At 56.4% G+C, this 24761-nt stretch overlaps 10 protein-coding genes across 10 annotated transcripts; 5 read left to right on the top strand and 5 right to left on the bottom strand.

Annotated features, from left to right (window-relative positions):
- Nucleotides 1–295: 295 nt before the first annotated feature.
- On the bottom strand, nt 296–1682 carry SPBR_04254 (uncharacterized protein; the record flags this gene model as incomplete). Its single annotated transcript, XM_040762537.1, has 2 exons — nt 296–1531; nt 1617–1682. 2 exons carry the CDS (start codon nt 1680–1682, stop codon nt 296–298), a joined length of 1302 nt encoding a protein of 433 aa, XP_040621634.1.
- Nucleotides 1683–2199: 517 nt separating this feature from the next.
- On the bottom strand, nt 2200–4020 carry SPBR_04165 (uncharacterized protein; the record flags this gene model as incomplete). Its single annotated transcript, XM_040762448.1, has 1 exon — nt 2200–4020. One exon carries the CDS (start codon nt 4018–4020, stop codon nt 2200–2202), a length of 1821 nt encoding a protein of 606 aa, XP_040621633.1.
- A 726-nt stretch (nt 4021–4746) lies between these two features.
- Nucleotides 4747–5781, top strand: SPBR_04336 (uncharacterized protein; the record flags this gene model as incomplete). Its single annotated transcript, XM_040762619.1, has 1 exon — nt 4747–5781. The coding sequence occupies one exon, from the start codon at nt 4747–4749 to the stop codon at nt 5779–5781; it is 1035 nt and encodes a 344-aa protein (XP_040621632.1).
- A 156-nt stretch (nt 5782–5937) lies between these two features.
- Nucleotides 5938–7410, bottom strand: SPBR_04235 (uncharacterized protein; the record flags this gene model as incomplete). The annotated part of the gene is made up of 1 exon (XM_040762518.1): nt 5938–7410. The coding sequence occupies one exon, from the start codon at nt 7408–7410 to the stop codon at nt 5938–5940; it is 1473 nt and encodes a 490-aa protein (XP_040621631.1).
- A 795-nt stretch (nt 7411–8205) lies between these two features.
- SPBR_04215 (uncharacterized protein) lies at nt 8206–9768 on the bottom strand (the record flags this gene model as incomplete). Its single annotated transcript, XM_040762498.1, has 1 exon — nt 8206–9768. One exon carries the CDS (start codon nt 9766–9768, stop codon nt 8206–8208), a length of 1563 nt encoding a protein of 520 aa, XP_040621630.1.
- Nucleotides 9769–10407: 639 nt separating this feature from the next.
- Nucleotides 10408–11202, bottom strand: SPBR_04415 (uncharacterized protein; the record flags this gene model as incomplete). The annotated part of the gene is made up of 1 exon (XM_040762698.1): nt 10408–11202. One exon carries the CDS (start codon nt 11200–11202, stop codon nt 10408–10410), a length of 795 nt encoding a protein of 264 aa, XP_040621629.1.
- A 1535-nt stretch (nt 11203–12737) lies between these two features.
- Nucleotides 12738–13598, top strand: SPBR_04396 (uncharacterized protein; the record flags this gene model as incomplete). Its single annotated transcript, XM_040762679.1, has 1 exon — nt 12738–13598. The coding sequence occupies one exon, from the start codon at nt 12738–12740 to the stop codon at nt 13596–13598; it is 861 nt and encodes a 286-aa protein (XP_040621628.1).
- A 2625-nt stretch (nt 13599–16223) lies between these two features.
- Nucleotides 16224–17882, top strand: SPBR_04197 (MFS transporter; the record flags this gene model as incomplete). Its single annotated transcript, XM_040762480.1, has 1 exon — nt 16224–17882. One exon carries the CDS (start codon nt 16224–16226, stop codon nt 17880–17882), a length of 1659 nt encoding a protein of 552 aa, XP_040621627.1.
- Nucleotides 17883–18188: 306 nt separating this feature from the next.
- On the top strand, nt 18189–19559 carry SPBR_04255 (uncharacterized protein; the record flags this gene model as incomplete). Its single annotated transcript, XM_040762538.1, has 3 exons — nt 18189–18881; nt 18969–19021; nt 19100–19559. 3 exons carry the CDS (start codon nt 18189–18191, stop codon nt 19557–19559), a joined length of 1206 nt encoding a protein of 401 aa, XP_040621626.1.
- Nucleotides 19560–22173: 2614 nt separating this feature from the next.
- Nucleotides 22174–24089, top strand: SPBR_04153 (uncharacterized protein; the record flags this gene model as incomplete). The annotated part of the gene is made up of 4 exons (XM_040762436.1): nt 22174–22329; nt 22396–22616; nt 22693–23874; nt 23945–24089. 4 exons carry the CDS (start codon nt 22174–22176, stop codon nt 24087–24089), a joined length of 1704 nt encoding a protein of 567 aa, XP_040621625.1.
- Between the last annotated feature and the right edge of the window lie 672 nt (nt 24090–24761).

The raw sequence follows: 24761 nt of genomic DNA, 5'->3' as shown, positions 1-24761 counted from the left end.
TTGGGTCTACGAGGACATCTACGATCCCATACCACCAAACGATGTAGCCGTAGCACGTCACCGTCAACCGAAAGCCCAATTTGGGAGGAGAGGAGGGAGAGGAGAGAGTGAGGCGGGGACAGTGAGATAGTTGAAGTGGTCTCGCTTCTTCTCTTTTAATTGGTCCTAGCCACCCTGGTGTGCTAGCCACGTTTGTGCTGTTCGACCCTAGTTTACTTGCACACCCTGTCTCCATGTGTACCAACCACGCAGCTGTACATGCGATTACCAACGTCCCTCCTTCTGCGCGGTCTGGTCACGCAGCACGCCTCCTCTTCAACCAGTCCACGGCGCCGTCATAGTCGCAGTTGAACTGCAAGAACTCGCCCGGGTCCAGTGTCACCTTTTGCGAGCCCGACTCCGTCGCCGGCTTCGCCTGCTGTCGACTGTAGGCCTGAATCAAACTGACACGGTCGTGGCGTGCCTCCCACACCTTTTGCAGAACGCTGTCGATCTCCTGTCCCGTCGGTTTCGTCGCCCCCGGCCCAACCTCCGCCAAGAACGCCGCCAGCGCCTCGGCGTCCTCGACGCTCTGGCTCGCGCCCTGGCCCTGGGTCGGGAGCATCGCATGCGCGGCATCGCCGACCAAGACAACACGGCCTCGCGTCCACCGCGGCAGCGGATCCAAGTCGCGCAGCTGCCACAGGCCAATGTCGTCGTCAGAGGCAGCCTCAAACAAGTCCATCAGCCACGGGGCAAAGCCAGCAAACGCAGCCTTGAGCTCGGCTTTGCTGCCTGCCCGGACCCAGCTGCTGTCGTTGTCCTCCTTTGTATCCTCGCTGGCGCTCGCCTCGTTTGCGCAGCTGCTGTCCGGCACCAGGGCCACGAACCCATAGAGCGCCCCGCCCCGGCCCGGCCCCATAATCACGCGTCTGTCGCCGCCCACGACCATGGACGTAATGGCCGGATCGCTGAGCGTGACGGACGGCGGCAGGCCCGCCACCCCGTCCAGAAGCGACCGCGGCATCAGCACGCGGTACGCCGACAGGCCCGTGGGGATGGGCTGGTACTGCGCCGCCTGCGCGCCCAGCACGCTGCTGCGCACGACCGACTTGATGCCGTCCGCGCCGACGACGAGATCCCCCTGCAGCCGGGAACCGTCGGCCAGCACGACAAGGCCGTCCTCGGGCAGGCACGAGACGACCGCCGCCGCCGTGCGGATCGCGACGGGTGCGCCCGGCAGCACGCCCGCGTCGCTCACGGCGGCATCCCGCAGCGCGGCGTGCAGGTCCTGCCGGTGGTAGAGCACCCGGTCGGCGCCAAAGCGCGCCGTGTCCAGGGGCAGCTCGCGCACGACGTGGCCCGCCTGGTCGAACAGGCGGAACCCGCGGTCCACGAGAGGCGACGCCGCTGCGAGGAACGGGTCCAGCCCCAGCTTGGTGACAATCTTGCTCGCGTTGGGCTGCAGCGAGATGAGCGCGCCGACTTCGTGGAGCATGCGCGAGCGCTCGAGGACGGTGATGTGGCGACGGGGGGCGCGAAGGGCGATGGCCTACGGAGCATGTCGATTAGCATGTATGAAAGGTGGCGAGGTGTAGGCTCCATGTACTAGATCCTATCGGGAGTCGGGGTCCTACCGCAACCAACCCGGCAATGCCGCCGCCGACAATGATAATGGTGAACTGGTCATCTTGGCTGCCCATCGTGTCGTGATGTGTGATGTGGTACGTCATTGGGGTATTGGAGACATTGGAAGAGGAACCTATCGGCAGGTCTACTGTTTTATTTTGTACGAGTAATAAACAGATAGATCACATGCATTGGGGTCACTGCCGTACGTATCGGCTCCAAATTCAATAGCTTGACTTTTTTGCGACGAGACTTGCTTGTGGTATTTTTGTTCGGAGTAGCTACTTTGCTCGACTTACACTAGTGCTGTCCGGCGCGATTCCGAACCGAGCCGAATACACGACTCGTCACAGGCTCTTCGTGCGGGGAATCCTGCAACGTGAATGAACTGCCGTAGCCTCCGGTTGTGGATATCCTCTCATGACTAGTGTTTCTTCCTTTGTTGAGCGTTCGTCCATTCCTTCGGCAATCACGCACGGCATGGCCCATAATTGTGGTCTTTGGTGTGTCCAATGGTTGTAAATTTAAACGTATTTCTCCTATGCCGAATCGAGTACCACAACTTTACTCTACTCTACAGCCAAGCTGAGCTCACTCGTGAACATGACCACCCGCCGGCTTGCCAACGTACGGCAGACTCACCGACGTCGGGTACTGCCCGCCGAAGTAGATGGTGTGCTCGCCCTTGTTGAGCTCGTGGTCCGGGCGTGGCGCCGACCAGCGGCTGAACTCGGCGGCCGTCGGGTTCTGCCCGCTGATGCGCACGGAAATGCTCTCGCCGGCATCGTAGTCGACGCCCAGGCTAAAGAGGCCAATCTCGAGCTTGACGACGGTACCGGGAGGTACCTTGTCTTCCTTGTCGTGCGGGTGGAAGGGGAAGTTGGGGTGGATGCTGCGGGACGCGTCAATGGCGCGGTGGGAGGCGCGCAGGATGCCCATCTGGCCGTAGTGGGTGTTGACGCTCTGGGTCTGGGCGTCGTCGACCTCGGCGACCGAGCTGATCGGCGCGGCGTGCAGCGGGAAGTTGAGGTGCACCATGTCCTTGCCGCTGCGGTCCTTTTTGCGGAGGATGACAAAGAGGACAAAGTCGTCGCGCGTGGCCGACGCGGCAAAGACGGTGACCTTGGGAATGCCGAGCAGGCGGGCGGGCTCGCCAAAGGTGTGCGTAAACTCGAGCCAGGCGTTCTTGTCCTCGGCATTATACGTGAGCTTCTGGACTGACGCGGGGGCGGCGTCCACGAGCCGGCCGCCCTCGCCCGCAAACAGCTCCAGGTACTGCGTGTCGGGCACCGGCCAGGCGGCGAGCTCAATGTCGTGCACGGGCGGCGCGTCGCCAAAGGGTAGCGTCGTCCAGCGCACCTTGGGGGTGTCCGTCTCCCAGCCGTTGTTTTTTTGGTCCCGCAGATAAAAGTCAAAGAAGTGCTGCAGCTGCGTCGCCGACTCCGGGACGCTGTACAGCTCGTACCACTCCTGGTACGCGCCCCACTGGATCCATTTCTTGTCGTGCGGGATCTCGAGCCACGCCCGGATCGCGCCCATGTTGTGCAGGTTGCTGACGTCGGACCCGCGGATGTACGCCGGGCACTGGATCCGCGTCATGTCCACGCGCTTGTCGGCCCACCACGCGTTGATCGTCGGGCTGCGCCGGTACATTTCCGCAAAGTCTTCGACGCCCGACGCCGCCGGCCCGCGCAAAATCTCGGCCGTGATGAGGTCAAAGTTGGACATGCTGAACCACCCGCCGCGCACAAACTGCTCCCGGTACAGGTCGCTCAGGCCTTCCCACGGCGCAATCGCCGCCAGCGACGGCGGCTGCTGTGCCGCCGCGTACCACTGCGCAATGGCGAGACACGAGTTACCGGCCATGCCCACCTTGCCGCTGCACCACGGCAGCGCCGCCACGGCCTCGATGACGTCGTACATGTCCTCGGCGTCCTGCGAGCCCAGAACGCAGATGTGCCCGTCGCTGTTGCCCGCGCCCCGCGCGTCCACGCTCACCACCGCGTACCCTTTTGGGCACCACACCGCCGGGTCGAGCCCCTCAAACTTTTCCAGGCCGCTGAGGTCCGACCGCTTGACGCACGAGTGCCACACCGTCATCGGCAGCATGTCCAGCGAGCTGTATTTCTTGCCATACGGAGACCATCCCAGGATGGCGGGCACTTTCTCCGTGGTGTCGCCCGAGCCCTCCGGGCGGTAGACGTCAATGTAGAGCCGCGCACCGTCGCGCACGACGATTTCGACGTCGTGGTCGAGACGAATGTCGCTCGTCAGGGCGCGGGTGTCCGGGCCAAACGGCTGTGCGCCGGCCTTGAAGAGCTCGGTCTCGCGCGGACGGAAGCCCGAGAAGCCATTCTCGCCGACCTTGCGCTCCTTGATGCGCTTGACCGCAGTCTGCACGGCGACGGGCATGATGTCGAGGGAAAAGAGGGTTTGTTTGAACAGCTGTCCCGAAGTGAAGGATGCAGTTAGGGTAGCACGAAAAGGGCAGGAGCTAGAACGGAGCTGGAAGAGAAGGAAAGAGCTATGCAAGTTATCGCAGTCTGTAGATGGAAGGAGCGATTGAGACACAGACTCTGCTGTTTTTGCAGAACATCAACGTCGAACGGTAAACAATCCCGACCCCATATATACATGTATCAAGACGATGGCCACAACACGACTGCAATAAGAACAGCTCTGTCTCCATCGAAGCTCACCGCATCGACTCCTCGGCGCCGCATAGCAGCCATGCTTGTACTAGGCCCACCCCTCACGTATCCGTTTTCCTCCACACGCGCCCGATCCGAGGTCTGGCCGGAAGACTCCGTTTGGGGAAGAAATGCGGGGAAAAGCAGAGACGCCGTTGAGGACTATTATCGGTACGGTGCTACTTGTGAGTATACAAGGCCCTGGCAGTTTCTGCCAAAAGACTCCGAGTAGCAAATCCGAGGATTCTGTTTGAGGCCACCATCGCTGCCAAAGGCATTTTAATTCGCAGTTATTTAACCCATCGAGATATCGACACAAACAGAACTCGACGTTTAACATCCATCTGGCAGAACACTGAACAATCCAGAAGATCAGAAACAATCCATCATCAACCCCCTCCTCATTTCCACATTCTACAGACAGCACAACCTCCCCCACCTCTCCAACATGTCCACCACCACCACCCTTGAGGCCCACGGCACGTTTGGTGCCCAGTTTGAGACCAAGAACCTCGTCGACTTTGACACGTCGCGCGTCTACGGCGACTGGCGCGACGAGTTCCACCGCACCGGCTGCGTGGTGATCAAGAACGTCATCTCGCCCGAGCGCGCGCAGTACTACGTGGACCAGCAGCTGGCGTGGCTCAAGAAGTTCGACCTGGGCTTTGACGAGACGGACCCGTCGACCTGGACGGCCGACCACCTGCCCGTGTCCTTCAAGGGCGGCATGTACTTTGCCTACGGGTGCACGCACGAGAAGATGGCCTGGGAGGCGCGCACGGAGCCGGGGGTCGTCGAGGTGTTTGAGACGCTGTGGGAGACCAAGGAGCTCATTTCGTCGTTTGACGGGCTCAACATCTCCATGCCCAACCGCACGGACCTCACGTGGTCGCCGTGGCCGCACTGCGACCAGAACCCGCAGCGCAAGGGCATGCAGGCCGTCCAGGGCCTGCTCAACTTTGCGCCCAACGGGCCGCGGGACGGCGGCCTCGTGCTGATGAAGGGCTCGGCCAAGCTCTTTGACGAGTTTTTTTCGCGCGACCGCGAGCAGGACGACCACGAGGACGCGCCGCCGCCCGAGATCAAGTTCATGGACCTGTTTCTGTTCAGCAAAAAGGACGTCCAGTGGTTCCTCGACCAGGGCTGCGAGCTCGTCAAGGTCGACATGGACCCCGGCGACTTTGTGCTCTGGGACTCGCGCACCATGCACTACGCCAAGCTCCCCGAGGGCGACCAGATCCGCCACGTGCAGTACATCTGCATGACGCCGCGCAAGTTTGCCACGGACGAGGCGCTGGCGGCCAAGACGATTTGCTTCAAGAAGAGCTACGGCACCACCCACTGGCCGCACTGCAACATCCGGCCCTCGTCGGAGAAGCCGATGCGCAACGGCGAGGTGTGTCCCAAGTACCGCACGGAGCCGTTTGAGAAGCCTGTCGTGACGGACCAGATTCTGCGGCTCACCGGAGTCAAGCCGTATTAGGCTGCATGTGAGCATGTACATGTAGAGTTTCTCTATGTTGACAAGGATAGTTTGAATTCGACAAATAGAAACGAGTGACTGTGGTTTCTGTTGCATCATATTATACATTGTGTTGACATTTCCGTACATGTGTTTCTCCAATCGCCTTCCCCTCGATCAACAGCCTGGCCTTCCTTCGTAGAGAGCACGCACGTCGCCTGCCGTATGCGCCATCGTCAGACCGTCGTTCCACAGGTTCGTTGTCTCTCCCGCGCCCTGCCCCTTGTCAATCGGCAGCATCGTCCCCGCTACGTGGCTCTGCCAGTGGGCATCCGTCACGTCCGTCTCGCCGCCCAGGTCCTGCCACACGCACAGCATGATCTGGTCCGCCCGCAGGAGCCCGCGCACCGCAAAGTCCGTGGCACATCGGTGGCAGCTACCACGCCGGCGCATGGGCTGCTGCTTGCCGTCCATTTCTTTGTCGGCGCGGTCATGATCGCTGTCGCATTCGTTGGCGTCCATCTCGTCGACATCACAGCCGCCGAGATTGTACATGTGGCGGGCGTGCCGAACGCTGGCCGCCATGGCCTCGCCCACGTGGCGGACGGCCATCTGGAGGGCAAAGGGCTTGGTTGCCCCCGACGCCTGGCAGTCTTGGCATGCATCGACGGCCTCCCTGGCCATGTCGGCCCACACCTCGGACTTGTGATGGTTGAGCAGGAGGTGCGGGCAGATGGCCAGGCTGACATTCGCCACCTCACTACGGGCCATCTTGACGGTGGTCTTGAGCAGGTAGCGGGCCTGCTCGATGCGCGCCGCAAATGTGTACTTGACCGTCGTCTTCTGCACGTAGGGGTAGCTGCTCGTGCTGGCGCGGTCGGTCCTGGTCAGCGCGCAGTCAGCCTTGATGGGTGCGAGCGCGAGCTGGAGACGAGACGTCAGTTGCTGGCGGTGTTTCTTGACGTCAGCTGTCTTGCTCTTCAGCGTTTCTCCGTCTTGGCGCATGGCCATGTCGGCAGCGATTTCAGCAAAACCGTTCTTGCGGTACTTCCGCTGGGTGGCAGTCACGTGTCCGCCGTCACCGCTGCTCTCTCCCTTCGCCTTCTTCTCGCTCTCTGCCGTCTCCATGGACGTCAGCAGCCGCGCACGCTTCAGAGTCAGCTGTACATCCCGGTGCGTCAGACCAGCCAACGGTGTCCTCTTGGACGACGACGCCTGACCCATGAACCCGAGAGCGTGCTGGTAGCGCTCCGCGGTCACTGCTGCATCTTTGTCTTTTGGGGGTTCACGCGGTAAGCGAAAATCGTACGCGTCGGCCGTGATAGCGGTGCGCTGGCACGGTGCGTGCAGTGCCGCCTCCATGACCGTCGGGCCTTTCTTGTAGGATGAATTTTCTATGATAGCCACGTCCTTTGCGTGGCATTCCTCCGCTGTGGCCGAATGCAGAGCCATGCATTCTGTGCACATGTAGTGGTCCGGAAGATCACGGGCCAGCGTGGACAGGAATGATATGCGCTCCGCCTGTGATCTTGGGAATACAGCAGCCCCTTCGTCAACCGTGAGCTTGGCTGGTGCTTCTGGTGACGTAGCAGGAGGAGGTGTCGGCACAAGCGTATCTGCCGACGATGACGAGTCGGGTTCATCGGTCATAATGGCGGAGGACGATGATGGTGGAAATGACAACAGATTGGTGATTGTCCTATGTGAGTTTTGGGGCAAGATGCGGAACATAAGATGATGATGGTGGGATAATGGTAATATGTGGCGCTGTGAGACTTTGAAAATTGGAGCTCAGGGGGACACAAAACGAGGAAAAGAAAGAATAAGTAGAAACTGGCAAGGAGAAACCGGGTAGGGTACCTGCATAACTTTTTGCCGAACCTGCTGCTCGTTAGCATGTAAGTAGGCGACGAATTTACTCAGCGAGGCCGTTGAAACATGAGGTGTCTGTTGGTCCGGTCTTGTGATGAAGCTGACAATGCATAATGCTAACTAATGCGTGGTCAAATGTATATGTTCACTCTATTTGCACCAAACACACGTCTAAGATGCATGTCATCTACTTTAAGAAATACCATTACTGAGGGCCTCGCAGTGGCCGGTTATGGGACGCACCTTTTCTCAACATCGTCTGGTATATTGCCAGTACTGTGCTTCGCTGGTCGCCCAAATGATAACGGCGACTCGTGCAACTCTTACCAAGTGAAAACGCCCGTATTAGTCTGGTTTGGGATATATTCGCACCACTCATGCACCTGCCACCGTGTTGGGACCCCTTTTTGTAGATCTATGGTCGATGACCAGGCTACTTGAACAGTTGTCGGTCTCTCTCAATAACCTACGAAGTAACAGATTTGCACAGTTGGGAACGGACATGCTGCGTGACCGTTTTAAAGATTTGATTTTATTAGTACGTTTTCTCGTGATATTCAGTACAGAGCCTCATTAGTCGTTATCGTCGTTCTCGTCGTCCTCACGCCAGGTAATCGTGCCATCCGGATGATTGCGGTAAAGCCGTCCGGTCTCATGCTTTGTCCAGTCGTTTTCGTGCTTGCTACGATGACTTGAGTCGCTTTGCGACCCTCGCGACGGCGGAGCTTTTCGTTTTTGGCTGCCGTTATTGATTGAACTGTGCGCGGCGGCAGGGTCCTTTGATGAATGTGTCGTCTTGTGCAAATGCCGTGAGTGCTGTAAGTGCCGCGAGGCGTGTGAAGAGTGTGACGAGTGTGACGAGTGTGAATGCGTCTTGCTGTTCTTGTGCTTGGAAGAAATCGGCGGCGTGGGTTGATACGTCGGCTGCTGCTCGTCCATCTCGTAGTCTCCGTCGCCTTGGTCGTCGTCTACATGACCGTCATGTGGTTCGCCGGTTGGTTCCGGCAAGGACGGTACCAGCCCTTCGGCAAGAGGCTGGAGGCCACCGCTCCGTTTCTTCTTATCATGCTCCTTCAACTGGTCTCGGAGCTCATAGGAGAGTGTCCTCGCGTGGTCCTGCTCGTTTCTGAGGCCTTTTCTGCCTTTCTTGTGTTCTTCGTGTGAGTTGACCAAACTTGTCGACGAGACCGGATACTGGTGATACTCGAGCGCGCCGTCCTCGCCGAGGGTTGCATAGTGCGCGTAAAAGTTGAGTTGGGTGCCATTCGTCGTAAAGGTTGTGATGCTTGCGTGCCCCGGGGGATCAGACTGTCCTTGGTAGGCAAGGGCTTGATTCCGGGCGTAGACGAGTGCTGCGCCGTCATAGCCACTCTGCAACGCCGCTTCTCGCATATCACCACCGGCGCCCTTCCATTCTCCGGCCAAGTGCGGCAGCGTCACAGATCGGGGGTTGTCCTTGTAAAGAACGGCTCCGTCGACATACTTGTCGACCGGGAACGGGCGGTATTCTTCCATCCCGAGTCCTTCCACATAGTCGGGTTGCGGAGCCGATAGGCCGTTGTTTAATCCAACGCCCCTTGGGAAGGCCGTGAATGGCTGGTTGAGAGCCCTTTTGTATCCTTTTGGATACTTCTTGAGCAGTGGTAGCATCTCGCCTACCATGGTGGCTTCGTTGGGGGCTTCTCCAACAGTGTGCACATAGTCCTCGTACTCTGACTCGGGCGGTGAAGCAGTGGAACGTGGCTCGGCAAGTCGCTTGCGCATGTCCTCGAGGTTTTCGGGAGGCTTGGAGTCAAGCGGATCGAGGATGCCATTCTGTCGAGCCTGGATGGCAAACCCAGATGCCGTTGTCGACAGTGTCTTCGTCGAAGTCGAGTTGTCCGACTCGCAGTGTGTGCGTGTCTTCTTGGCGGCACCCTTGCTGTCGAAAAGTGCCAGGTTCTTCCTTGTTAGTCGTGTTGGCTTCGAGGCAAGGTATGCTGTCCGCGCACGATTTATCTGCCATTCAGCGCCGCCGCCGCCGTCGTCGTCGTCTTGTTGTCGTTTTCGCGTCTCTGGGTGTACTGGACTCTGCTCATCATCGGCTGGCAAGGGCTCAGTTCCAGAGACCTCCTGTGAGCCGTGCTTGTCGTCCATGGTGAACACAATAATGAAGGAATCATTTCATGCGCTGGCCGATGAAATGGCCTGGCAGTAACTGCGGCGGGCGGCTCGCGTTTTGGAAGTGTGTTTGGGAGATGTGGTTGATTGGAGTGTCAAGGACGATTTCAGGCGCCCTGGGGGGTGCTGAAAATGATTGGTCTCCTGTACTTTGATTTTTGTGGGCCGCTTATGTATTTATGTCGGACCCCGTTGTCACTTCGTCCATCCTGCAACCTCAAAAGAGACCGACCTCTTATCAGGATTGCATGCCTGCCCAACGTCCCTGAAAAGAGTACCCCAGTGGCGTTCGTGGCATATTGGAAGGTTGGTCATGCAGTAGTATTGCTGTCACGGGCATGTATCCAGGTCGTCAACGGTTTGGCCGGTGTTCACTCTGTATCCTGTTCTTGACCGAATTAAGTGTCCATTTCAAATTCTATGTATCGTAATCATGCGCTTTTTCTTTTTCTTTTTCTTTTTCTTTTTCTTTTTCTTTTTCTTTTTCTTTTTCTTTTTCTTTTTCTTTTTCTTTTTCTTTTTCTTTTTCTTTTTCTTTTTCTTTTTCTTTTTCTTTTTCTTCTTTCTTTTTCTTTGTTTTTTTCTTCTTTTTTTTTTCGCTCGCTCGCCCGCCACTCAGCAGTTCCAGCCGCCGTCGACCGAGATGCACTGTCCGCTCACGTAGCTCGCATTGCTGCTCAGCAAAAACACAACCACCTCGGCCACCTCGGACGGCTGGCCCGTCCGGCCCACGGCCACCGCCTCGGGCGCCGTCGTCGCTGTCGACTTGCCGCCACGGGCCGCCAACGACGCCCGCAGCATCGGCGTGTCCACGAACCCGGGCGCCACGCAGTTCACGCGGATGCCCTGCTTGCCGACCTCCTTGCACGTCGACCGCGTCAGGCCCACGACGCCGTGCTTGGAGCTGCAGTAGGCGGCCGAACCGATGGCGCCCATGATGCCCATGATGCTGGCCGCGTTGACAATCGACGCGTCCCCATGGATGCCCTTTTCGCGCATGCTGGCCGTCTGCGCACGCATGCAGTGCATCAGACCCGTCAGGTTTACGGCAATGGTAAAGTCCCAGTTGTCCTCGTCCTCGTCGGCCACACTGTTCTTGTAGTTGGACTTGAAAACGCCAGCAATGTTGGCGGCCCCGTCGAGGCGGCCCAGCGCAGCCACGGCGTCGGCGATCCAGGCGTCAACGGCCTTGCGGTCGCGGACGTCGACAACGGCCGAGTGGACCTTGATGGTGTGGCCGGCCGCCTTGGCATCCGCCTCCGCGAGAGCAACGGCCTCCTTGAGCAGGTCGACCTGGACATCGGCCAGAGACAGGTTGGCGCCCTGCTTGGCGAGGAGCTGGGCGGTGGCCAGGCCAATGCCGGACGCGGCGCCGGTGACGACGATGTTACTACCCTTGATAACAGGCATTGTGGTTGTGTGGGTGGGGGGTGAATGAATGGGCGTTTGAAGATGTCGTTCTGGAGAGTTGTGAGGGGAGAGTCGGGTGAGTAAGAGTCGGTTGAAATGCGAGAATGGAGACAAGACGCTCTGCAGCTAGTCGAGCTCGAGGGGCACTTTATACTAACATGATCGCTCTGTCCTTGCCCTGACCCCTTCCCCTCTCATTCTGCACTGCGCCTTCTGACTAGGCCATGACTGCATCCAGATTCCAATGAGTGCACTGTCGACCATTGAAAGACGAGGAATACGGTCGGGTATCGGGCATGGTGGACACACCAGGACCCATGCAGCTGGATGCAGGAGAAAGAAATCCTTTTCCCAGTCGCCGCCAGTTGATTTCAAGCTTCCAGCCTCTAAAGCTACCGTGTGCGCCTTGTTGATGCAGTAGTGGGGTTCGAAAGGGGGATTAGCGGGGAAACATGACATGAGGAAAACGAGAGACTCATTGTTGGAGAATGGGAGGAAGTGGATCCAAATGCACGCGTCCTCCGACAGACCCATCTGTCGTCTAGGGAGAGTGAGGCAAGCAATGAAGGAGGTTCAAGGTACGAATTATATTGTGCTTCTTGATAGGCACCCGGACAGCTGATTCTCTTTTTAGGTCTATAGCACAATTCTCCAACTCCGACTCATGTGTGCGTTGCCAGAGAAATGGCCATGGCGATCAGGGGATGCCCACAGACGGACATCTGTTGCTTTCTTCGCTCTTATCGGCGCCATCCCCATGTCGCAGAGTACAGTTCGAGGCAGTCGGCCCAGTGACCACGGATGCTCGGCGTTGGATGGTGACAGAACAACGGAAAGCAACGCGGGGATAAGCATAACCGGGTCCGCCGTTAGCGGCGTCTTGGCTTCATTTTGGTTGTTGGCAATTAAGTTGGTCTGGGCTTTCAGAGTGGGGTTTAACGCTATAGTTCAAAAGCATTAGGCAGCGTCGGCATCTCGGATTGTCTGGTCTTCGATAACACGGAAGGAACAATATGAGTCTGTGTTTGAATGTGACCCCTGTCCCAGAAGGACAAAGCAAGGGACATCTTGATGCCTAAGATCTAGGGCAACTATGTTAGATGACTAAGCTAAAAAAGTAATGCGACCTAGGTTTCAACACGCGCAAAATCGCACTTGTGTTTTTCTCACCGGAGCCATTCCAACAGGAGCCCCGATAATATTCACACCCTTTTCTCTCGCGTCGCGATCTCACCTTCACTTTTTAATTTGAACATCGTCGAAACAACGGTGTCCTATATTAATTATCAGCATGTTTTGGTACTGTTTCTGGATTTTTCTTCACTCACAATTAAGCACACGCTAACTTGTCTAGTGAAATGAGCCCCCCTATCACGGCATCGATCTCCCAGATCGCCGCCGACAAATGGGCTGTGGGCTCTTCTATGTGGTGTCAAATGGTCAGGAGCCCTCCAGCAGATGCGCTGGCTGTCTGGCAGGCCGCTGATAAGAGCACATTCTGTCTTCTCCGAAGCGGAGGGGGGGCCAAAGAGACAATGGTGGCAGCACATGCTCCCAGTCCTCCCATCTCGGCCGCCAGTATGATCTACAACTCCGGAACGTCTGGCGCTGTCTGGGCTATTGGAGGCGCAATATTCAAAGCAAAGGCTTGGGTCGAGGGCGTGGAGACCGAGGCCAGCACACTACGCTACGTACAAAAGCACTTTCCGAGCATCCCCACACCAGAGATCATCTATGATTGGGTAGACAAACGTACGGCCCGGTCCTTTCTCGTTCTTCGGCCGGCCGAGGGGCAGACGCTACAACAAGCCTGGCCGGTCCTCTCGGTCCCACAGCGGCAGCGTATTGCGGCCGAGGTGGCTGGGATCTGCGCTACTTTGACCGCGCAAACGTCCGACATACTTGCTACCGCCTCGGGTCGCTACGGAATACAGGACAACTATCTGATGCCCGAGCGCCCAGACGATGCGCCGTCATGGAGGCCCATTCCGTTTCCGCCGCTGACGGCGAAGCAAGCTGGAGTATATATTCCATCTTTGATGGACACTGACGCTCTTGGAGCGGCGTTTCAATTTTGCCACGCCGATCTTAGCCCTACCAACATTATGGTCTCGCCGACCGACGGGACTGTCACGAGCATTCTTGACTGGGAGTCTGCAGCCTTTTATCCACGTGTCTGGATTGCGACCAAAGCACGTGTAAGCTATGGATTTATTCTCGAGGACAACGTCGACGACAATGTGTGGGCGTGGACGAGTGTTTTATTAGAGGCACTCGAAAAGTATAATTTCTACCCCAACGTCCAAGGGTTCCGTGCCCTCAAAGAAAAGCAAAAAGAAGCCTCCGTCTGTAAGCTTGCAGGCGATCCTCCAAGATGGTACTATCCCACATGCTAGGCAGTTGTGGCCAGCTGTCGTCCGCATTTTTCACATTTCTCGGCCCCTGTTGGGTTGTTGTAATTGCATTTAGAGTCTGGACATTTCATGTTGAACTGTTCAAATCATTTACCGTTAGCATCTTTTGGACATAAAACACAAGACAGCTCTACTCATATAACATACTTTTCGGGGCAGCGGGATTTTCTGTCAGATACTGGACCCAGTGCTGGATCAAATTCTTGAGTGGTCGATGGATAGAGGCAATAGTGGGAAAATTGCCAATGTCAAGGTCAGAGGGTGGTAGTGAAGTGATCTGATTTATATAGCGCTGTGGGTCGAGTATATATATGTGTGTGTGCGTGTGTGTACACGTGTGAGAGCAGAACGCAGCCAAGTTGCCCTTTTCTGGCAGAACCAGTAGAAACGTATCGTATCGTAGCAGTTTCGGCAGCATCCTTTACATTTTCTGTTGGTTGTTTCGTTTGGTGCCATGTTCTCTTCTCGTGCGGGGTTGGCACGATACGATTTGCTCAGACCAATCATGCACTGACACGTAGAAAATGGCCTCTTCAGACATACACTCTCTTTTCAGCTGTCAACTGGCTTCCCTGCTTCAATTCGCCGTTCTTTGACCCAAGAGCAAAAGCCACCGCATAATACGAGGTTCATCAGCGGCCTGGATGTGCTTCCGCGTTCTCCTATGAGACTAATCTGATATGTGTCTCACCCCCCGTTTCGACATTACATTTTCTGTTCTAGTCGATGCGCCGGTTAAAGAGTACAGATAGCGGAGCAAGATGAGAAGAAAAAATAAAAAATCAAAGGGAGAGAATATCTTAAAACGTACGGAGCGATGACAGGCCTAAAGGGGAAGGAAAAACTTAAGAGAGAAATAGGACGAGAAAGTGGGATAAGAGGGGGTAGGAGACGGGGGATGATGACCTTTAAGTGCCACCCCTTTTTATTTTTATTTTTATTTTTACTTTCTTTCTTTCAGCCCGTTCATCTTTCAAGTTTTCTTTTTCCTAGCGGCCATTGGACCACTATGGCTCCTCCGCGGTGTAACCTAACGTACCAGCTAGCTTGTCTGATTTTAGGCGTTATTCCGTCGGACCCTCTCCTTGTCTAAACAAAGGACGAAGTTAGATACCCTGGTCTGTATGTAACAGTTATGATGCTCGCCCCGCTGAAAAAAAAAAAAAATTCGCTGACATGGCAATATTCGCCGGCTGTTGTCGGCACGTCCGCTAGGTGGCATTTCCTTGGTTGGCGATGATAAAGACGAGACATTCTCGTTCACGGCGCCTGTGACGAATTACAATTTCCCATTTCAAAGGATTCCCATTTAATTAAAATATTGAGAATAAACATAAAACGTATCGCATTGAAGGAAGATATTTGTTCACAGTCGATAACGCGAGTCCTGCCACCATCAACCTGAATCCACACAAAGTGGCGGTCTTTCTCCAGATTCAGCGGCCATTTCCACCAGATTCCACGGCCGCAACAGCAGCTTCATTCCACAAAAGAGAGAAGATAATATACTCGCAGTTCGTTTTGCTCACACGAGTCATGTCCCTTGTTGGTTTGCCAAATCAGACATTCTCATTCGAGCGATGCTTTAAGCCATAATAACGTTCCGTGGAATGAACAAAAATAAATTCTCAACATGAGATACGCTCCATTCATTTTCTCTATTTAATTTATTATTATTATTATTATTTATTTATTTTCTAACTTCTGTCCAACGGCCCGGTAAGCAGGGCGATATACCTATAATCGGTATTGTATCTTTCTGTTTCGTAGACAGAGCACGTTTCTTGGTTCATGTTCAATTCAAAACTAATACTATGGGGAGGGCTTGTTAATTGTGTTTTATTCCCACCAAGGAGGGCGATGTCGAGTGATGTCGGCGTCTTTGTAATCTCACTCCGTTGACTTTCCTTCCTTTCAACACACAGCCCACTTTTACTACGTAATTTTTGTCGCTTGGCGCTATGGCGTGTCCGCCGTGGTTCCTCGATTAGTTTGTCGATTTGTAGATCCCGTCCAGTGATAAGATGAGATTGATAAAAAAGAGCGCAGGTCATGTGGGTCGTATTACTTGGCACGTCCACACAACGGGCCCACATCGCCCAACTACGGAGACAAGACGACCCAACAGGGCAGGTCTTCCGAATGGATTCCGAAGGTTTTCTGGATTTGGATACTCTCTAGTAGCCCCATAGAGCATTCGTTCCACTTATGCCGGATGGATTGACAGTAGAAATTCCGATTTGCTTATTTCCCAAGGACAATCCCCCCCCCCCCCACCCCGAGCCTTCCAAGTATCGACTTAACCATATGGCTGGTATTTTGAAAAACGTTCGTCGTAGTTTGTAGCCGCCAAGGCCGGTGCCATCCCTTAGTATGTGGGATTGACGTGTGGGGTCCTTCTTGACTTGCATTTTGGCCCACCCCTTTTATCAGATCCTCTGCCTCTCATCCGGGTCCACGTGGGCCGATCCTCGGCCTGTGTCAACGTCCGTCCCAGGAAGAATAAAACGGACTCTGTGGCCCTTTTTTGCTAACCTAGGTTTTCCTCCCACCATCTGTTTCCCCTGGTTTCCTTCTATTGTCCCCATTCCTTCCTTCTTTGCCATCATGGACTCCCCCGTGGCCTCTGTCGACGAGAAGCAGGTCATGTCCAAGGACGTTGGCGCTCATGGCTCTGACAATGACGTTTCTTCTCCTGAAAAGCAGGTTCCAACGACCACGTCCGTGCTTGTTGCCGACAACGGCACCAACGGCAACCATGACGACACCGCCTCGATCGTCAGCGTCGGCGGGCGCACCAAGAAAGTGCCGATGAAGGTCAAGCTCGTGTCGGTGGTGCTCGTGTCGCTCATCGGCTTCGGCGCGCACTGGAGCAGCGGCGTCACGGGCGCCATGAAGTCGGCGCTCAAAAAGGGCATGGGCATCAACAACACGCAGTACGCGCTGCTGGACGCGACAGACAACTTTATCAAGTCGGTGCTCATCCTCGCCACGGGCCTCTACACGGACCGCCTGGGCGGGGCCAGCACGCTCGTCTGGGGCAACCTGCTGTTCACGGCCGGGTCGGTGCTGGTGGCGGCGGCGACGACGACGCGCAACTTCCGGTTCATGCTGGGCGCGATGGTGATCCAGTCGCTGGGCGACGTGGCGACGCAGGTGGCGCAGTACAAGGTGTTCGCGTCGTGGTTTGCGCCGTCGGACGGCTTTGCGTCCACGCTGGGCTTCGAGCTGGGCCTGGGCAAGGTCGGGTCCTTTGTCGGGCAGATCTCGGCCAACGTCATTGCGGAGCGCCTCGGCGACTTCAGCTGGACGTTTTGGATGTCGGTGGTCATGAACGTCTTCACCAACGTGGCGACCGTCGTCTTCTACCTGTTCACGCGCTGGTGCGCGCGGCACTACAGCAGCACGGGCAAGACGGACCCGGCGACGGGCGAGGTGCTGACCGAGCGGACCCGGCGGCTCGCGTGGTCCAGGGTGGTGCGGCTGCCGTGGCCGTTCTGGGGCGTCATCGCCTTCACGCTGTGCCAGACGACGGCCGCGTCCGTGTTCGGCACGAACGCCACCGAGCTGGCCGAGCAGCGGTTCCACGTGTCGTCCATCCGCGCCGGCTTCTACGCGGCCCTCACCCAGTACATGGGCTTCTTCCTGGTGCCGCTGCTGGGCCTCTTCATCGACGTCTACGGCCACCGCCTGACCGTCATGAGTGTCTGCGGCACGGGAATGTTCCTGTCCATGTCTCTCATCATGTGGAGCAGCTCCATGGCCGGCACCGCAGCTGGCTTTGGGTTCTATGCCTTTGCCGTCTCGCTCGGCCCCACCGTCATCATCGACGCCATCCGCACCAGTCTGTGGTATCAGGAGGTCTTTGGCTCGGCGTATGCCGTCAAGATCTGCGTCAACAACGCCATGAACATCATCATGCGCATCGTCACGGGAGTCATCCAGGACCGCGACAACGACGTGTACAACCACGTCGTCATTGTCTATGTCGTCCTGGCGGCCGGCGCGGTCGTGGTCGGCCTGTCGCTTGTCGCCTTGGCCCTGCCGTGGGCGAGTCCTGTCAGCCTGGGCCGGCTGCAGTGGACCCGCAAGCAGCGCTTCGCCCGCGGCGCCGCCATCAATGCCCAGCGTGAGGCCTTTGAGACAAATTCACGCGCCGGTGCGAACCGTCAGCTGAGCCTCGTCTTGTTTGGTGCGCTCTCTCTTTTGACGGTCGGCGCATGGGTGTGCTACTTCTGGGGCGTGGCCACGGGCCACAACGACTAGGCGGACGGGGGCGTTGCGGTACATATTTCATTGTCCTTTCTGTATATATCGTGAAACACTGCATACGGCGTAATTTAATGACATTGGGTCCTTTAATTGGAATGTTATTGGCCGCGAGGACAAAAGGATAAACCGCTGTAAACACTGTGCGGCCGCCAAGTAGCCGCGGACACGAGATGACAAGCACAATTCAAAACGTTATGGTAATAACCCGCAGTTTGCTGGTTATCGCGGCCTTTCACCGCTGTTTCTGTCAACATTCCTACGTTAGGATCCTCGTCCGCACCTATTTTTTTCGGATTCGATATGCCTCCTCCGCGTGCTGCGTTAGAAGCTCTTGCGGCAGAACTCGTGCTGGACATCTGCAAGCTCGTTAGGACACCGAAACGAGTTCCTCAACTTCCATCACGACACCCCACAAACATCGAGACGGCCCGAGAAATTGACGTTTCTCGGAACACTGTTGCCGCGCAGTCTGATCTTCTTGCTCTCGGCTTGACATGTCGACGTTTGTTGTCCATCGCTCAGCCACTTCTCTATGCCCATCCGGTGACCATTGGCGATGACGCACACCGGCGTTTCGAATTTCTCTGCACGACACTATGCAAGTATCGTGATCTCGCCCTGTTGGTAAAGAGCATCCAACTGCCCGCGACTGCGGTCAACGGCGACCGTCGGGGCTCGACTGATGGCGATGCCGCTCTACTTCCGAATCTCAAACTTGTGCACATGTGGGTTGCGAGCACGTCTAACGACGACGACGACGACGACGACGACGACGACGACGAGACAACAGCACGAGAGGTGTTGAAACAACCAGCATATCTGCCTTTTCCTTGCCACGCGCTTCTGTTACGCGGCCAGTATGACAAGGCTTACATCGACGTCAGTTCTGGCCTCTTCCAGGACGAGAGCGGCTGGTTGTCCAAAGTACAAACTCTGGATCTGCATACCATTGACCTTGACTGGATCATGGGGGATCTGCAGATCGAGCGTCTTGTAAGTCTGCGAACACTTCGGATGTGGCACACCGGAATGCAGTATTTGAACTGTAATTTGATCTTTCTCTCGATGGAATTTCCCCAGCTATCAGCCGTGTCGTTCTGCACCAGTGACTTCCCCGATGACGAGCGCAGGCCGTAAGGCACGGCGCCCCCTGGTGGCACTCCCCTGGACCCGATTTCAGTTCATCGCATCGTGGAGGCCCTTCTTCCAAGGGCGACGACCCTGCGTTGCCTTACGCACATTGCCACTGGCCACACGCCTTGGCCAGACCGCGATTGGGACCTGTCGAAGCTCACTGCCTTTGTTGCGCTCGAGTTCCTGTGGCTGGAATCGGCGTACTTTTGTTTCAACCCAAGCAAAACAGCTCTCACGGACATCCTCCCACCCAACCTTGTTATTCTGCGCCTGTCCGGCGTGAGTTTACCCGCAGCAGCACTGGCACATCTACGGGATGCCATCGTCGAGGAGGGCAAGTTTCCGGCATTGGCCCGAGTCACAATCGACGCACGAGAATTTGACCTTGCCGCTGAGAAGGACACGGCAGTCTTGTACTCTCTCTTGCTGCTGCGCGAGGCCGGCATCCGTGTGACGGCATTGGCGCAGCCGTTGCCCGGGCACGAGGAGCCCGCAGACGAAGACGACGATCGACGCGCGCACAACCAAGTCCGATGACCGACTATGCTGCCAGAAACTGAAAACCCACCACCTAACGTCTTTCTTTGGCGAGGCTGCTGCGCATGCTCGTCAACGGTCAAGTCCTACGTAGACTCTCACAGGCGTCACTCAGGCCAAATAGCAGTCGTGGGCTGTCCTGCCCGCGTACCGGGAGTTCCTTGTTGAAGCGGTTGCAGCTCGCCGGGAGTCTGGTGAGGAGGATCCGCTTGGGTACCAGACGTGTTGGAAGGTCGGATTTCGGCAAGACGAAAAGGGTCCGTAGTGAGTGGAAAACAAGAAAGCTGAAGAGGAGGGCTGGCCTGCTAAAGAAAATGAGTGTAATTGCCAACCGCACTTCTTTTCTAGTCTGTTCTGCTGCAGCCCCAGCGATCTATTAATGCAAACTTTGCATATTCTGCATAGCCTGGGTGGTGGTGACCAGGTATCCTTCGTATGAAGATCAACGTTGGTGGAAGCCAATACGAGATGAACGATGGAAGATTGAAAGCAACCGGTAACCAACAGCCTACCCAAACCAAAGCCAATTTCGCCAACACCCGTCTTGGCGGACAGCCCGGCTTGGTCACTCTTGGCAGCAATCCTTCACCGTGCAACTATGCCGACGACGACGTTTGGCTATCGCTGTCATGTTGGACATGTTGGATGTTTTGTACGTTGTCACGACATATGTCAACATGTCAATCTGTCGTGAATTGCAGAGTGGCTTGCTATGTTCGTAAAGACCATTGGCCTCCACGTTAAAGTCAAAACCACCGAAGCAGAAATAAGCTACCGAAAGCGTCCCGCTCTTCCGCTCGAGAGGGGTGCCCTGTGTATCTAGCACAAAAATTCCAATTTTGCGGAGTGCTCGGGGTTCTAAGATTCCGGGGATTCTGAGGCTCAGATGTTGCTTGGGGTCATCAGGTACGGGCAAAAGCAGCCGATTTCAATATGATTATGGCATCGTGCAGGAAGACGAAGCGGGAACTACGAATAGTAGGAAAGAAACAAAAAAAAAAAAAAAAAAAAAAAAAAAAAAAAACGACCATCGTTAAGCCTTGGCAGTAATAAGCAATGGCATGGATTCCTCAGCGACCGTCTTACGGGGACAGCTTGGAATGTGGAGTGGTTTGGGCCCATAATCTGACCAGCCGCAATCTGACAATGGGCAGCTTGGGGCTAACGGGAACATCGGGAGCGACGAGAGGAGGAAACAAAATAAGTAGAAAAGGAAGAAAAAGAAAGGGTGAAAAGCGAAGAAAGAAACCCGTATTCCAAGAGACAGGCTGTCATAAACAAATGCAAGGAAAATGGTAGTGCAGAACAAGAAGGAAAAGACAAGCTGTGGGAAATAATTTCATAGTCTGTACCGACTGTTCCCACACATGGCAGACAGCTCGACAATACGACAGCAAAGGTCTGTCCTGAATTGGGACAGCAGCGCGAAGCATGGCAGTCGACGCGACGACTCGCTTTGCGGGCAACGTCTACTGAAATAGGAAGAGTCAACGGCCCGTGCTTCCCAGGGCGGGCCGAGTGTGAGTCTCTCCAACAGACAACAGACGTGAAGAGAGAGGAAAATAGACGTGACCAAACGTGACGAGACGTGGCCAGACGTGACCAGACTCACAAAGTCGATGCGGCTATCCGCCCCGCGCCCCGCGACTAGGTCCTCCCACGCCGTGTGATTTCGTTTGCCATGTCTGTTGTGTCTGCTGCATGCGCCGTGTGTGCTGCGTGTGCTGCGTCGGCTGCGTGGGCTGCGTCTGTTTGCGTGTCTTGCGATTGACTGGTTTCTCACGGAGTTACTCGGCACAGGCTGACGGCTCACAGCTGACAAGTGGGCATGGCCAGCCACTGCGTTAGCGCTCAGTGGTGGATTTCCGGTCCGTGCGGCACCCAGGCACCAGAGTGGCCTGGCGCGTGTGAGAGTTAACTTGCGTCGTAGTCGCAGACGACAGGGGGGCCAAAAAAATGCGACGAGCATCCTCCCGCTGCGGCTGTTTCCTGTGCCGTTGTGCCTTTGCCTGTATCTTAGGTACACTCTTGACTGGCCGTCCAGGAAACCTTACCCATTTCGCGGTGATTTGGATCCGTTGATGTCGCGTGGTTCATCCGCGTCGGAGACAAACAGAAGACGGCGAGAGAATAAAAAAATGATTCAACATGCACCAAAGAAAACAATCCACCGAGGAGACCCCGGTCTGGAGCCCCAAGGACGCGGGGGCAAGCTCCATTCACAGTGTGTCCCACAGTGTTCAGAGAACGGAGAACCGCGTCGATTGGTAGGTTGCCCCGGCTGACAGAAGAGAGGCGCGAACAGGGTGGCAGGGCCCTCGTTTGAGCAACGCGTGGTAGGGAAGCTGTCCCGAAATGCCGACGCATCAACATCGGCCAAGTTGCTCATACGACTCCGAAGGCGATGCATTCACATGGTGATGCCGATACACATGAGAACACTTGGAGAAAATAAAAGAAATGGAAGAAGTAAAACGAATGGAAAATAACATAAAAGAGCACGGTTTTCCGTCTTGTTCCTAACTGGTGATGATCGCCATCGCATCGCCCACACGGAAAGAAGGCAGTTTACGTCGAACTTGACAACACACTCAGCAACACGCAAAGGACCAGCATGGCCAAAGAGGAAGTCGACGCGCCGGTGGCGACGGCCCCCGAGATTGAAACGGCGCCGGCACCGGCGCCGGCACCGGTCCACAGCGTCTACATTGCCGAGGGCACGGGCAAGACGGCGCAGAACGAGGGCGCCAAGTCCAAGGAAGTGCACAATGTGAGTGGCCTGCGCGCCGTGCTGCAGCAAAGACAAAACGGCCGCTAACAGGCGCCGCCCCTCTAGGCCGAGCTCTTTGCGGCCATCCAAGAGAGCAACATCCCGCGGTGGAGCAAGGCGTCGATGCACCTGTACTTTTGCATCTTCATCGCGTTCTGCTCGTCGTACGCCAACGGCTACGACGGCTCCATCTTCAGCTCCATCCTGGGCATGGCCCAGTTCCAAAAGGACATTCCCATTGGCACCGACGGCTCCAAGGTCTCGGTGGTGACGTCCTTGTACAACGTGTACGTCGCATGCAATGCACCGGCACGCGCCTGTTTCCTGTTTCGCCCGCTAACCTGAACCATCCTTCGTCCACAGTGGAAGCATCGTCACGACGCCCATTGCCGCGCTGGTCAGCGACCGCTTCGGCCGCCGCATCGGCATGCTCGTGGGCGCCATCTGGATCATCATCGGCAGCATCGTGACGGCGACCTCGGGCACCATGGCGCAGCTGACGGTGGGCCGCTTCATCCTCGGCAGCGGCGTGCAGTTCATGACCGTCGCGGCGCCGGCGTACGCCATTGAGATTGCGCCGCCGCACTGGCGCGGCCGCTGCACGGGCCTGTACAACTGCGGCTGGTTTGCGGGCGCGGTGCCGGCGGCGTGCATCACGTACGGCACGCAGTTTATCAACAACAGCTACGCGTGGAAGGTGCCGCTGATCCTGCAGAACCTCGCCAGCGTCATTGTGGTGTTCTCGGTGTGGTTCATCCCCGAGTCGCCGCGGTTCCTGTTTGCCAAGGCGCGCGACGACGAGGCCATTGAGTTTCTGGTGCGGTACCACGGCAACGGCAACCGCCAGTCGCGGCTGGTGCTGCTGGAAATCGAGGAGATCCGCGAGAGCATCCGCCAGGACGCCGTCGACAAGGCCAAGCCGTGGTGGGACTACTCGCCCTTCTTCACGCACAACGGCCGCTGGCGCGCGGCGCAGGCCATCATGATGGGCGTCTTTGGCCAGTTCTCGGGCAACGGCCTCGGCTACTTCAACGTGCAGATCTACAAGCTCATCGGCGTCGACTCGCAGTCGCAGCAGCTCGGCTACCAGATCCTGTACCAGGCCGTCGGCGCCATCGGCGCCCTGACCGCCGTGTCGCTGACCGACCGCATGCCGCGCCGCCCCGTCCTCATCTACGGCACCTTTGGCGTCGCCTGCCTGCTGGCCGTCAACGCCGGCCTCACCAACGCCATCGCCAACGACCAGGCCGCCCACGGCGGCGTCATCACCAACAAGAACAACGCCCGCGGCGCCCTGGCCTTTTACTTCTTGTTCCAGACCTTCTACTCCTTCACCTACACCCCGCTGCAGGGCGTCGTCCCCGCCGAGGCCCTCGACACCACGCTGCGCGCCAAGGGCCTCGCCCTCTACGGCTTCGCCGTCGGCGCCGTCGGCTTCATCAACACCTACGCCGGCCCCATTGCCCTCGCCAACATCACCTACAAGTACATCTACGTCTTTGTCGGCTGGGACGTCGTCGAGGCCATCCTCTGGTACTTTTTCTGGTACGCTGCCACACCCTGTTCTTCGCATTCATCTCCGCATAAACATGCACTAACCCTCGTGCTCTCCCAGTGTCGAGGCCCAAGGCCGCTCCCTCGAGGAGCTCGAGTGGGTTTACAACCAGGCCAATCCCGTCAAGGCCTCGCAAAAGGTCGACAAGGTCGTCCTGCAGGCCGACGGCACCGTCAGCGAGAAGATTGTCGAGCACGCAGAGTGATGACCACGGAGCGGGTGGACTCACGTTTGTCCCCGATTTGTTAAAAAAACAAATAACAGAAAAAAAAACATGTGTCTCCGCAGCAGGTGATCTTCTTTTCTCTATTTGGCTAAACGTCGCCAAACCAATTTCTTAATTATTTGTAGTGGAACGAGAGGCCCTCGAAAATGATAATGCTGCTGTCGAGCGACGGCGAGCGGGGGCAGACGGATGGACAGGATGGCAGCCTGCTGGAAGCTGAAGGCGGAACATGTATCACTGATGACTGGCCTGACGTCAGACGAAGACAACATACACCCAAATGACCTCGTGGTCATTGTAGCTTATTTTTGGCCATACACGTCGAAATATGACAGATCAGTCTCATCCCGGTCCTATTCTATGCATGCCATACACCATTTTGGAAACAAATTGAAAGGACTCCTTCACAGTGTGCTGACGCTGACCCAAAGCAAGACGGTGTCGGGCTTGGTCCATGTAGATGCCAAGTATGGCACTGTCCTCGTAGCTGTTTTAGTGTGAAATACATCTCATGAGCGGTAAGGGACCTCTCATCTTTTCCTGCTTTCGACTGGACGGAATGTCGTTTTATACGTAGCAAACGCGTTCTTGGACAAGGAATGGCAACTCACACGCTCCAATGGAACGAACAAATAAATGGCCATAATTTAT

This window comes from Sporothrix brasiliensis (genome assembly GCF_000820605.1).
Source record: "Sporothrix brasiliensis 5110 chromosome Unknown Cont16, whole genome shotgun sequence".
NCBI lineage: Eukaryota > Fungi > Ascomycota > Sordariomycetes > Ophiostomatales > Ophiostomataceae > Sporothrix > Sporothrix brasiliensis.
Note: the sequence above shows the minus strand (reverse complement) of the source record. Positions and strands in the feature narration are given on the sequence as shown.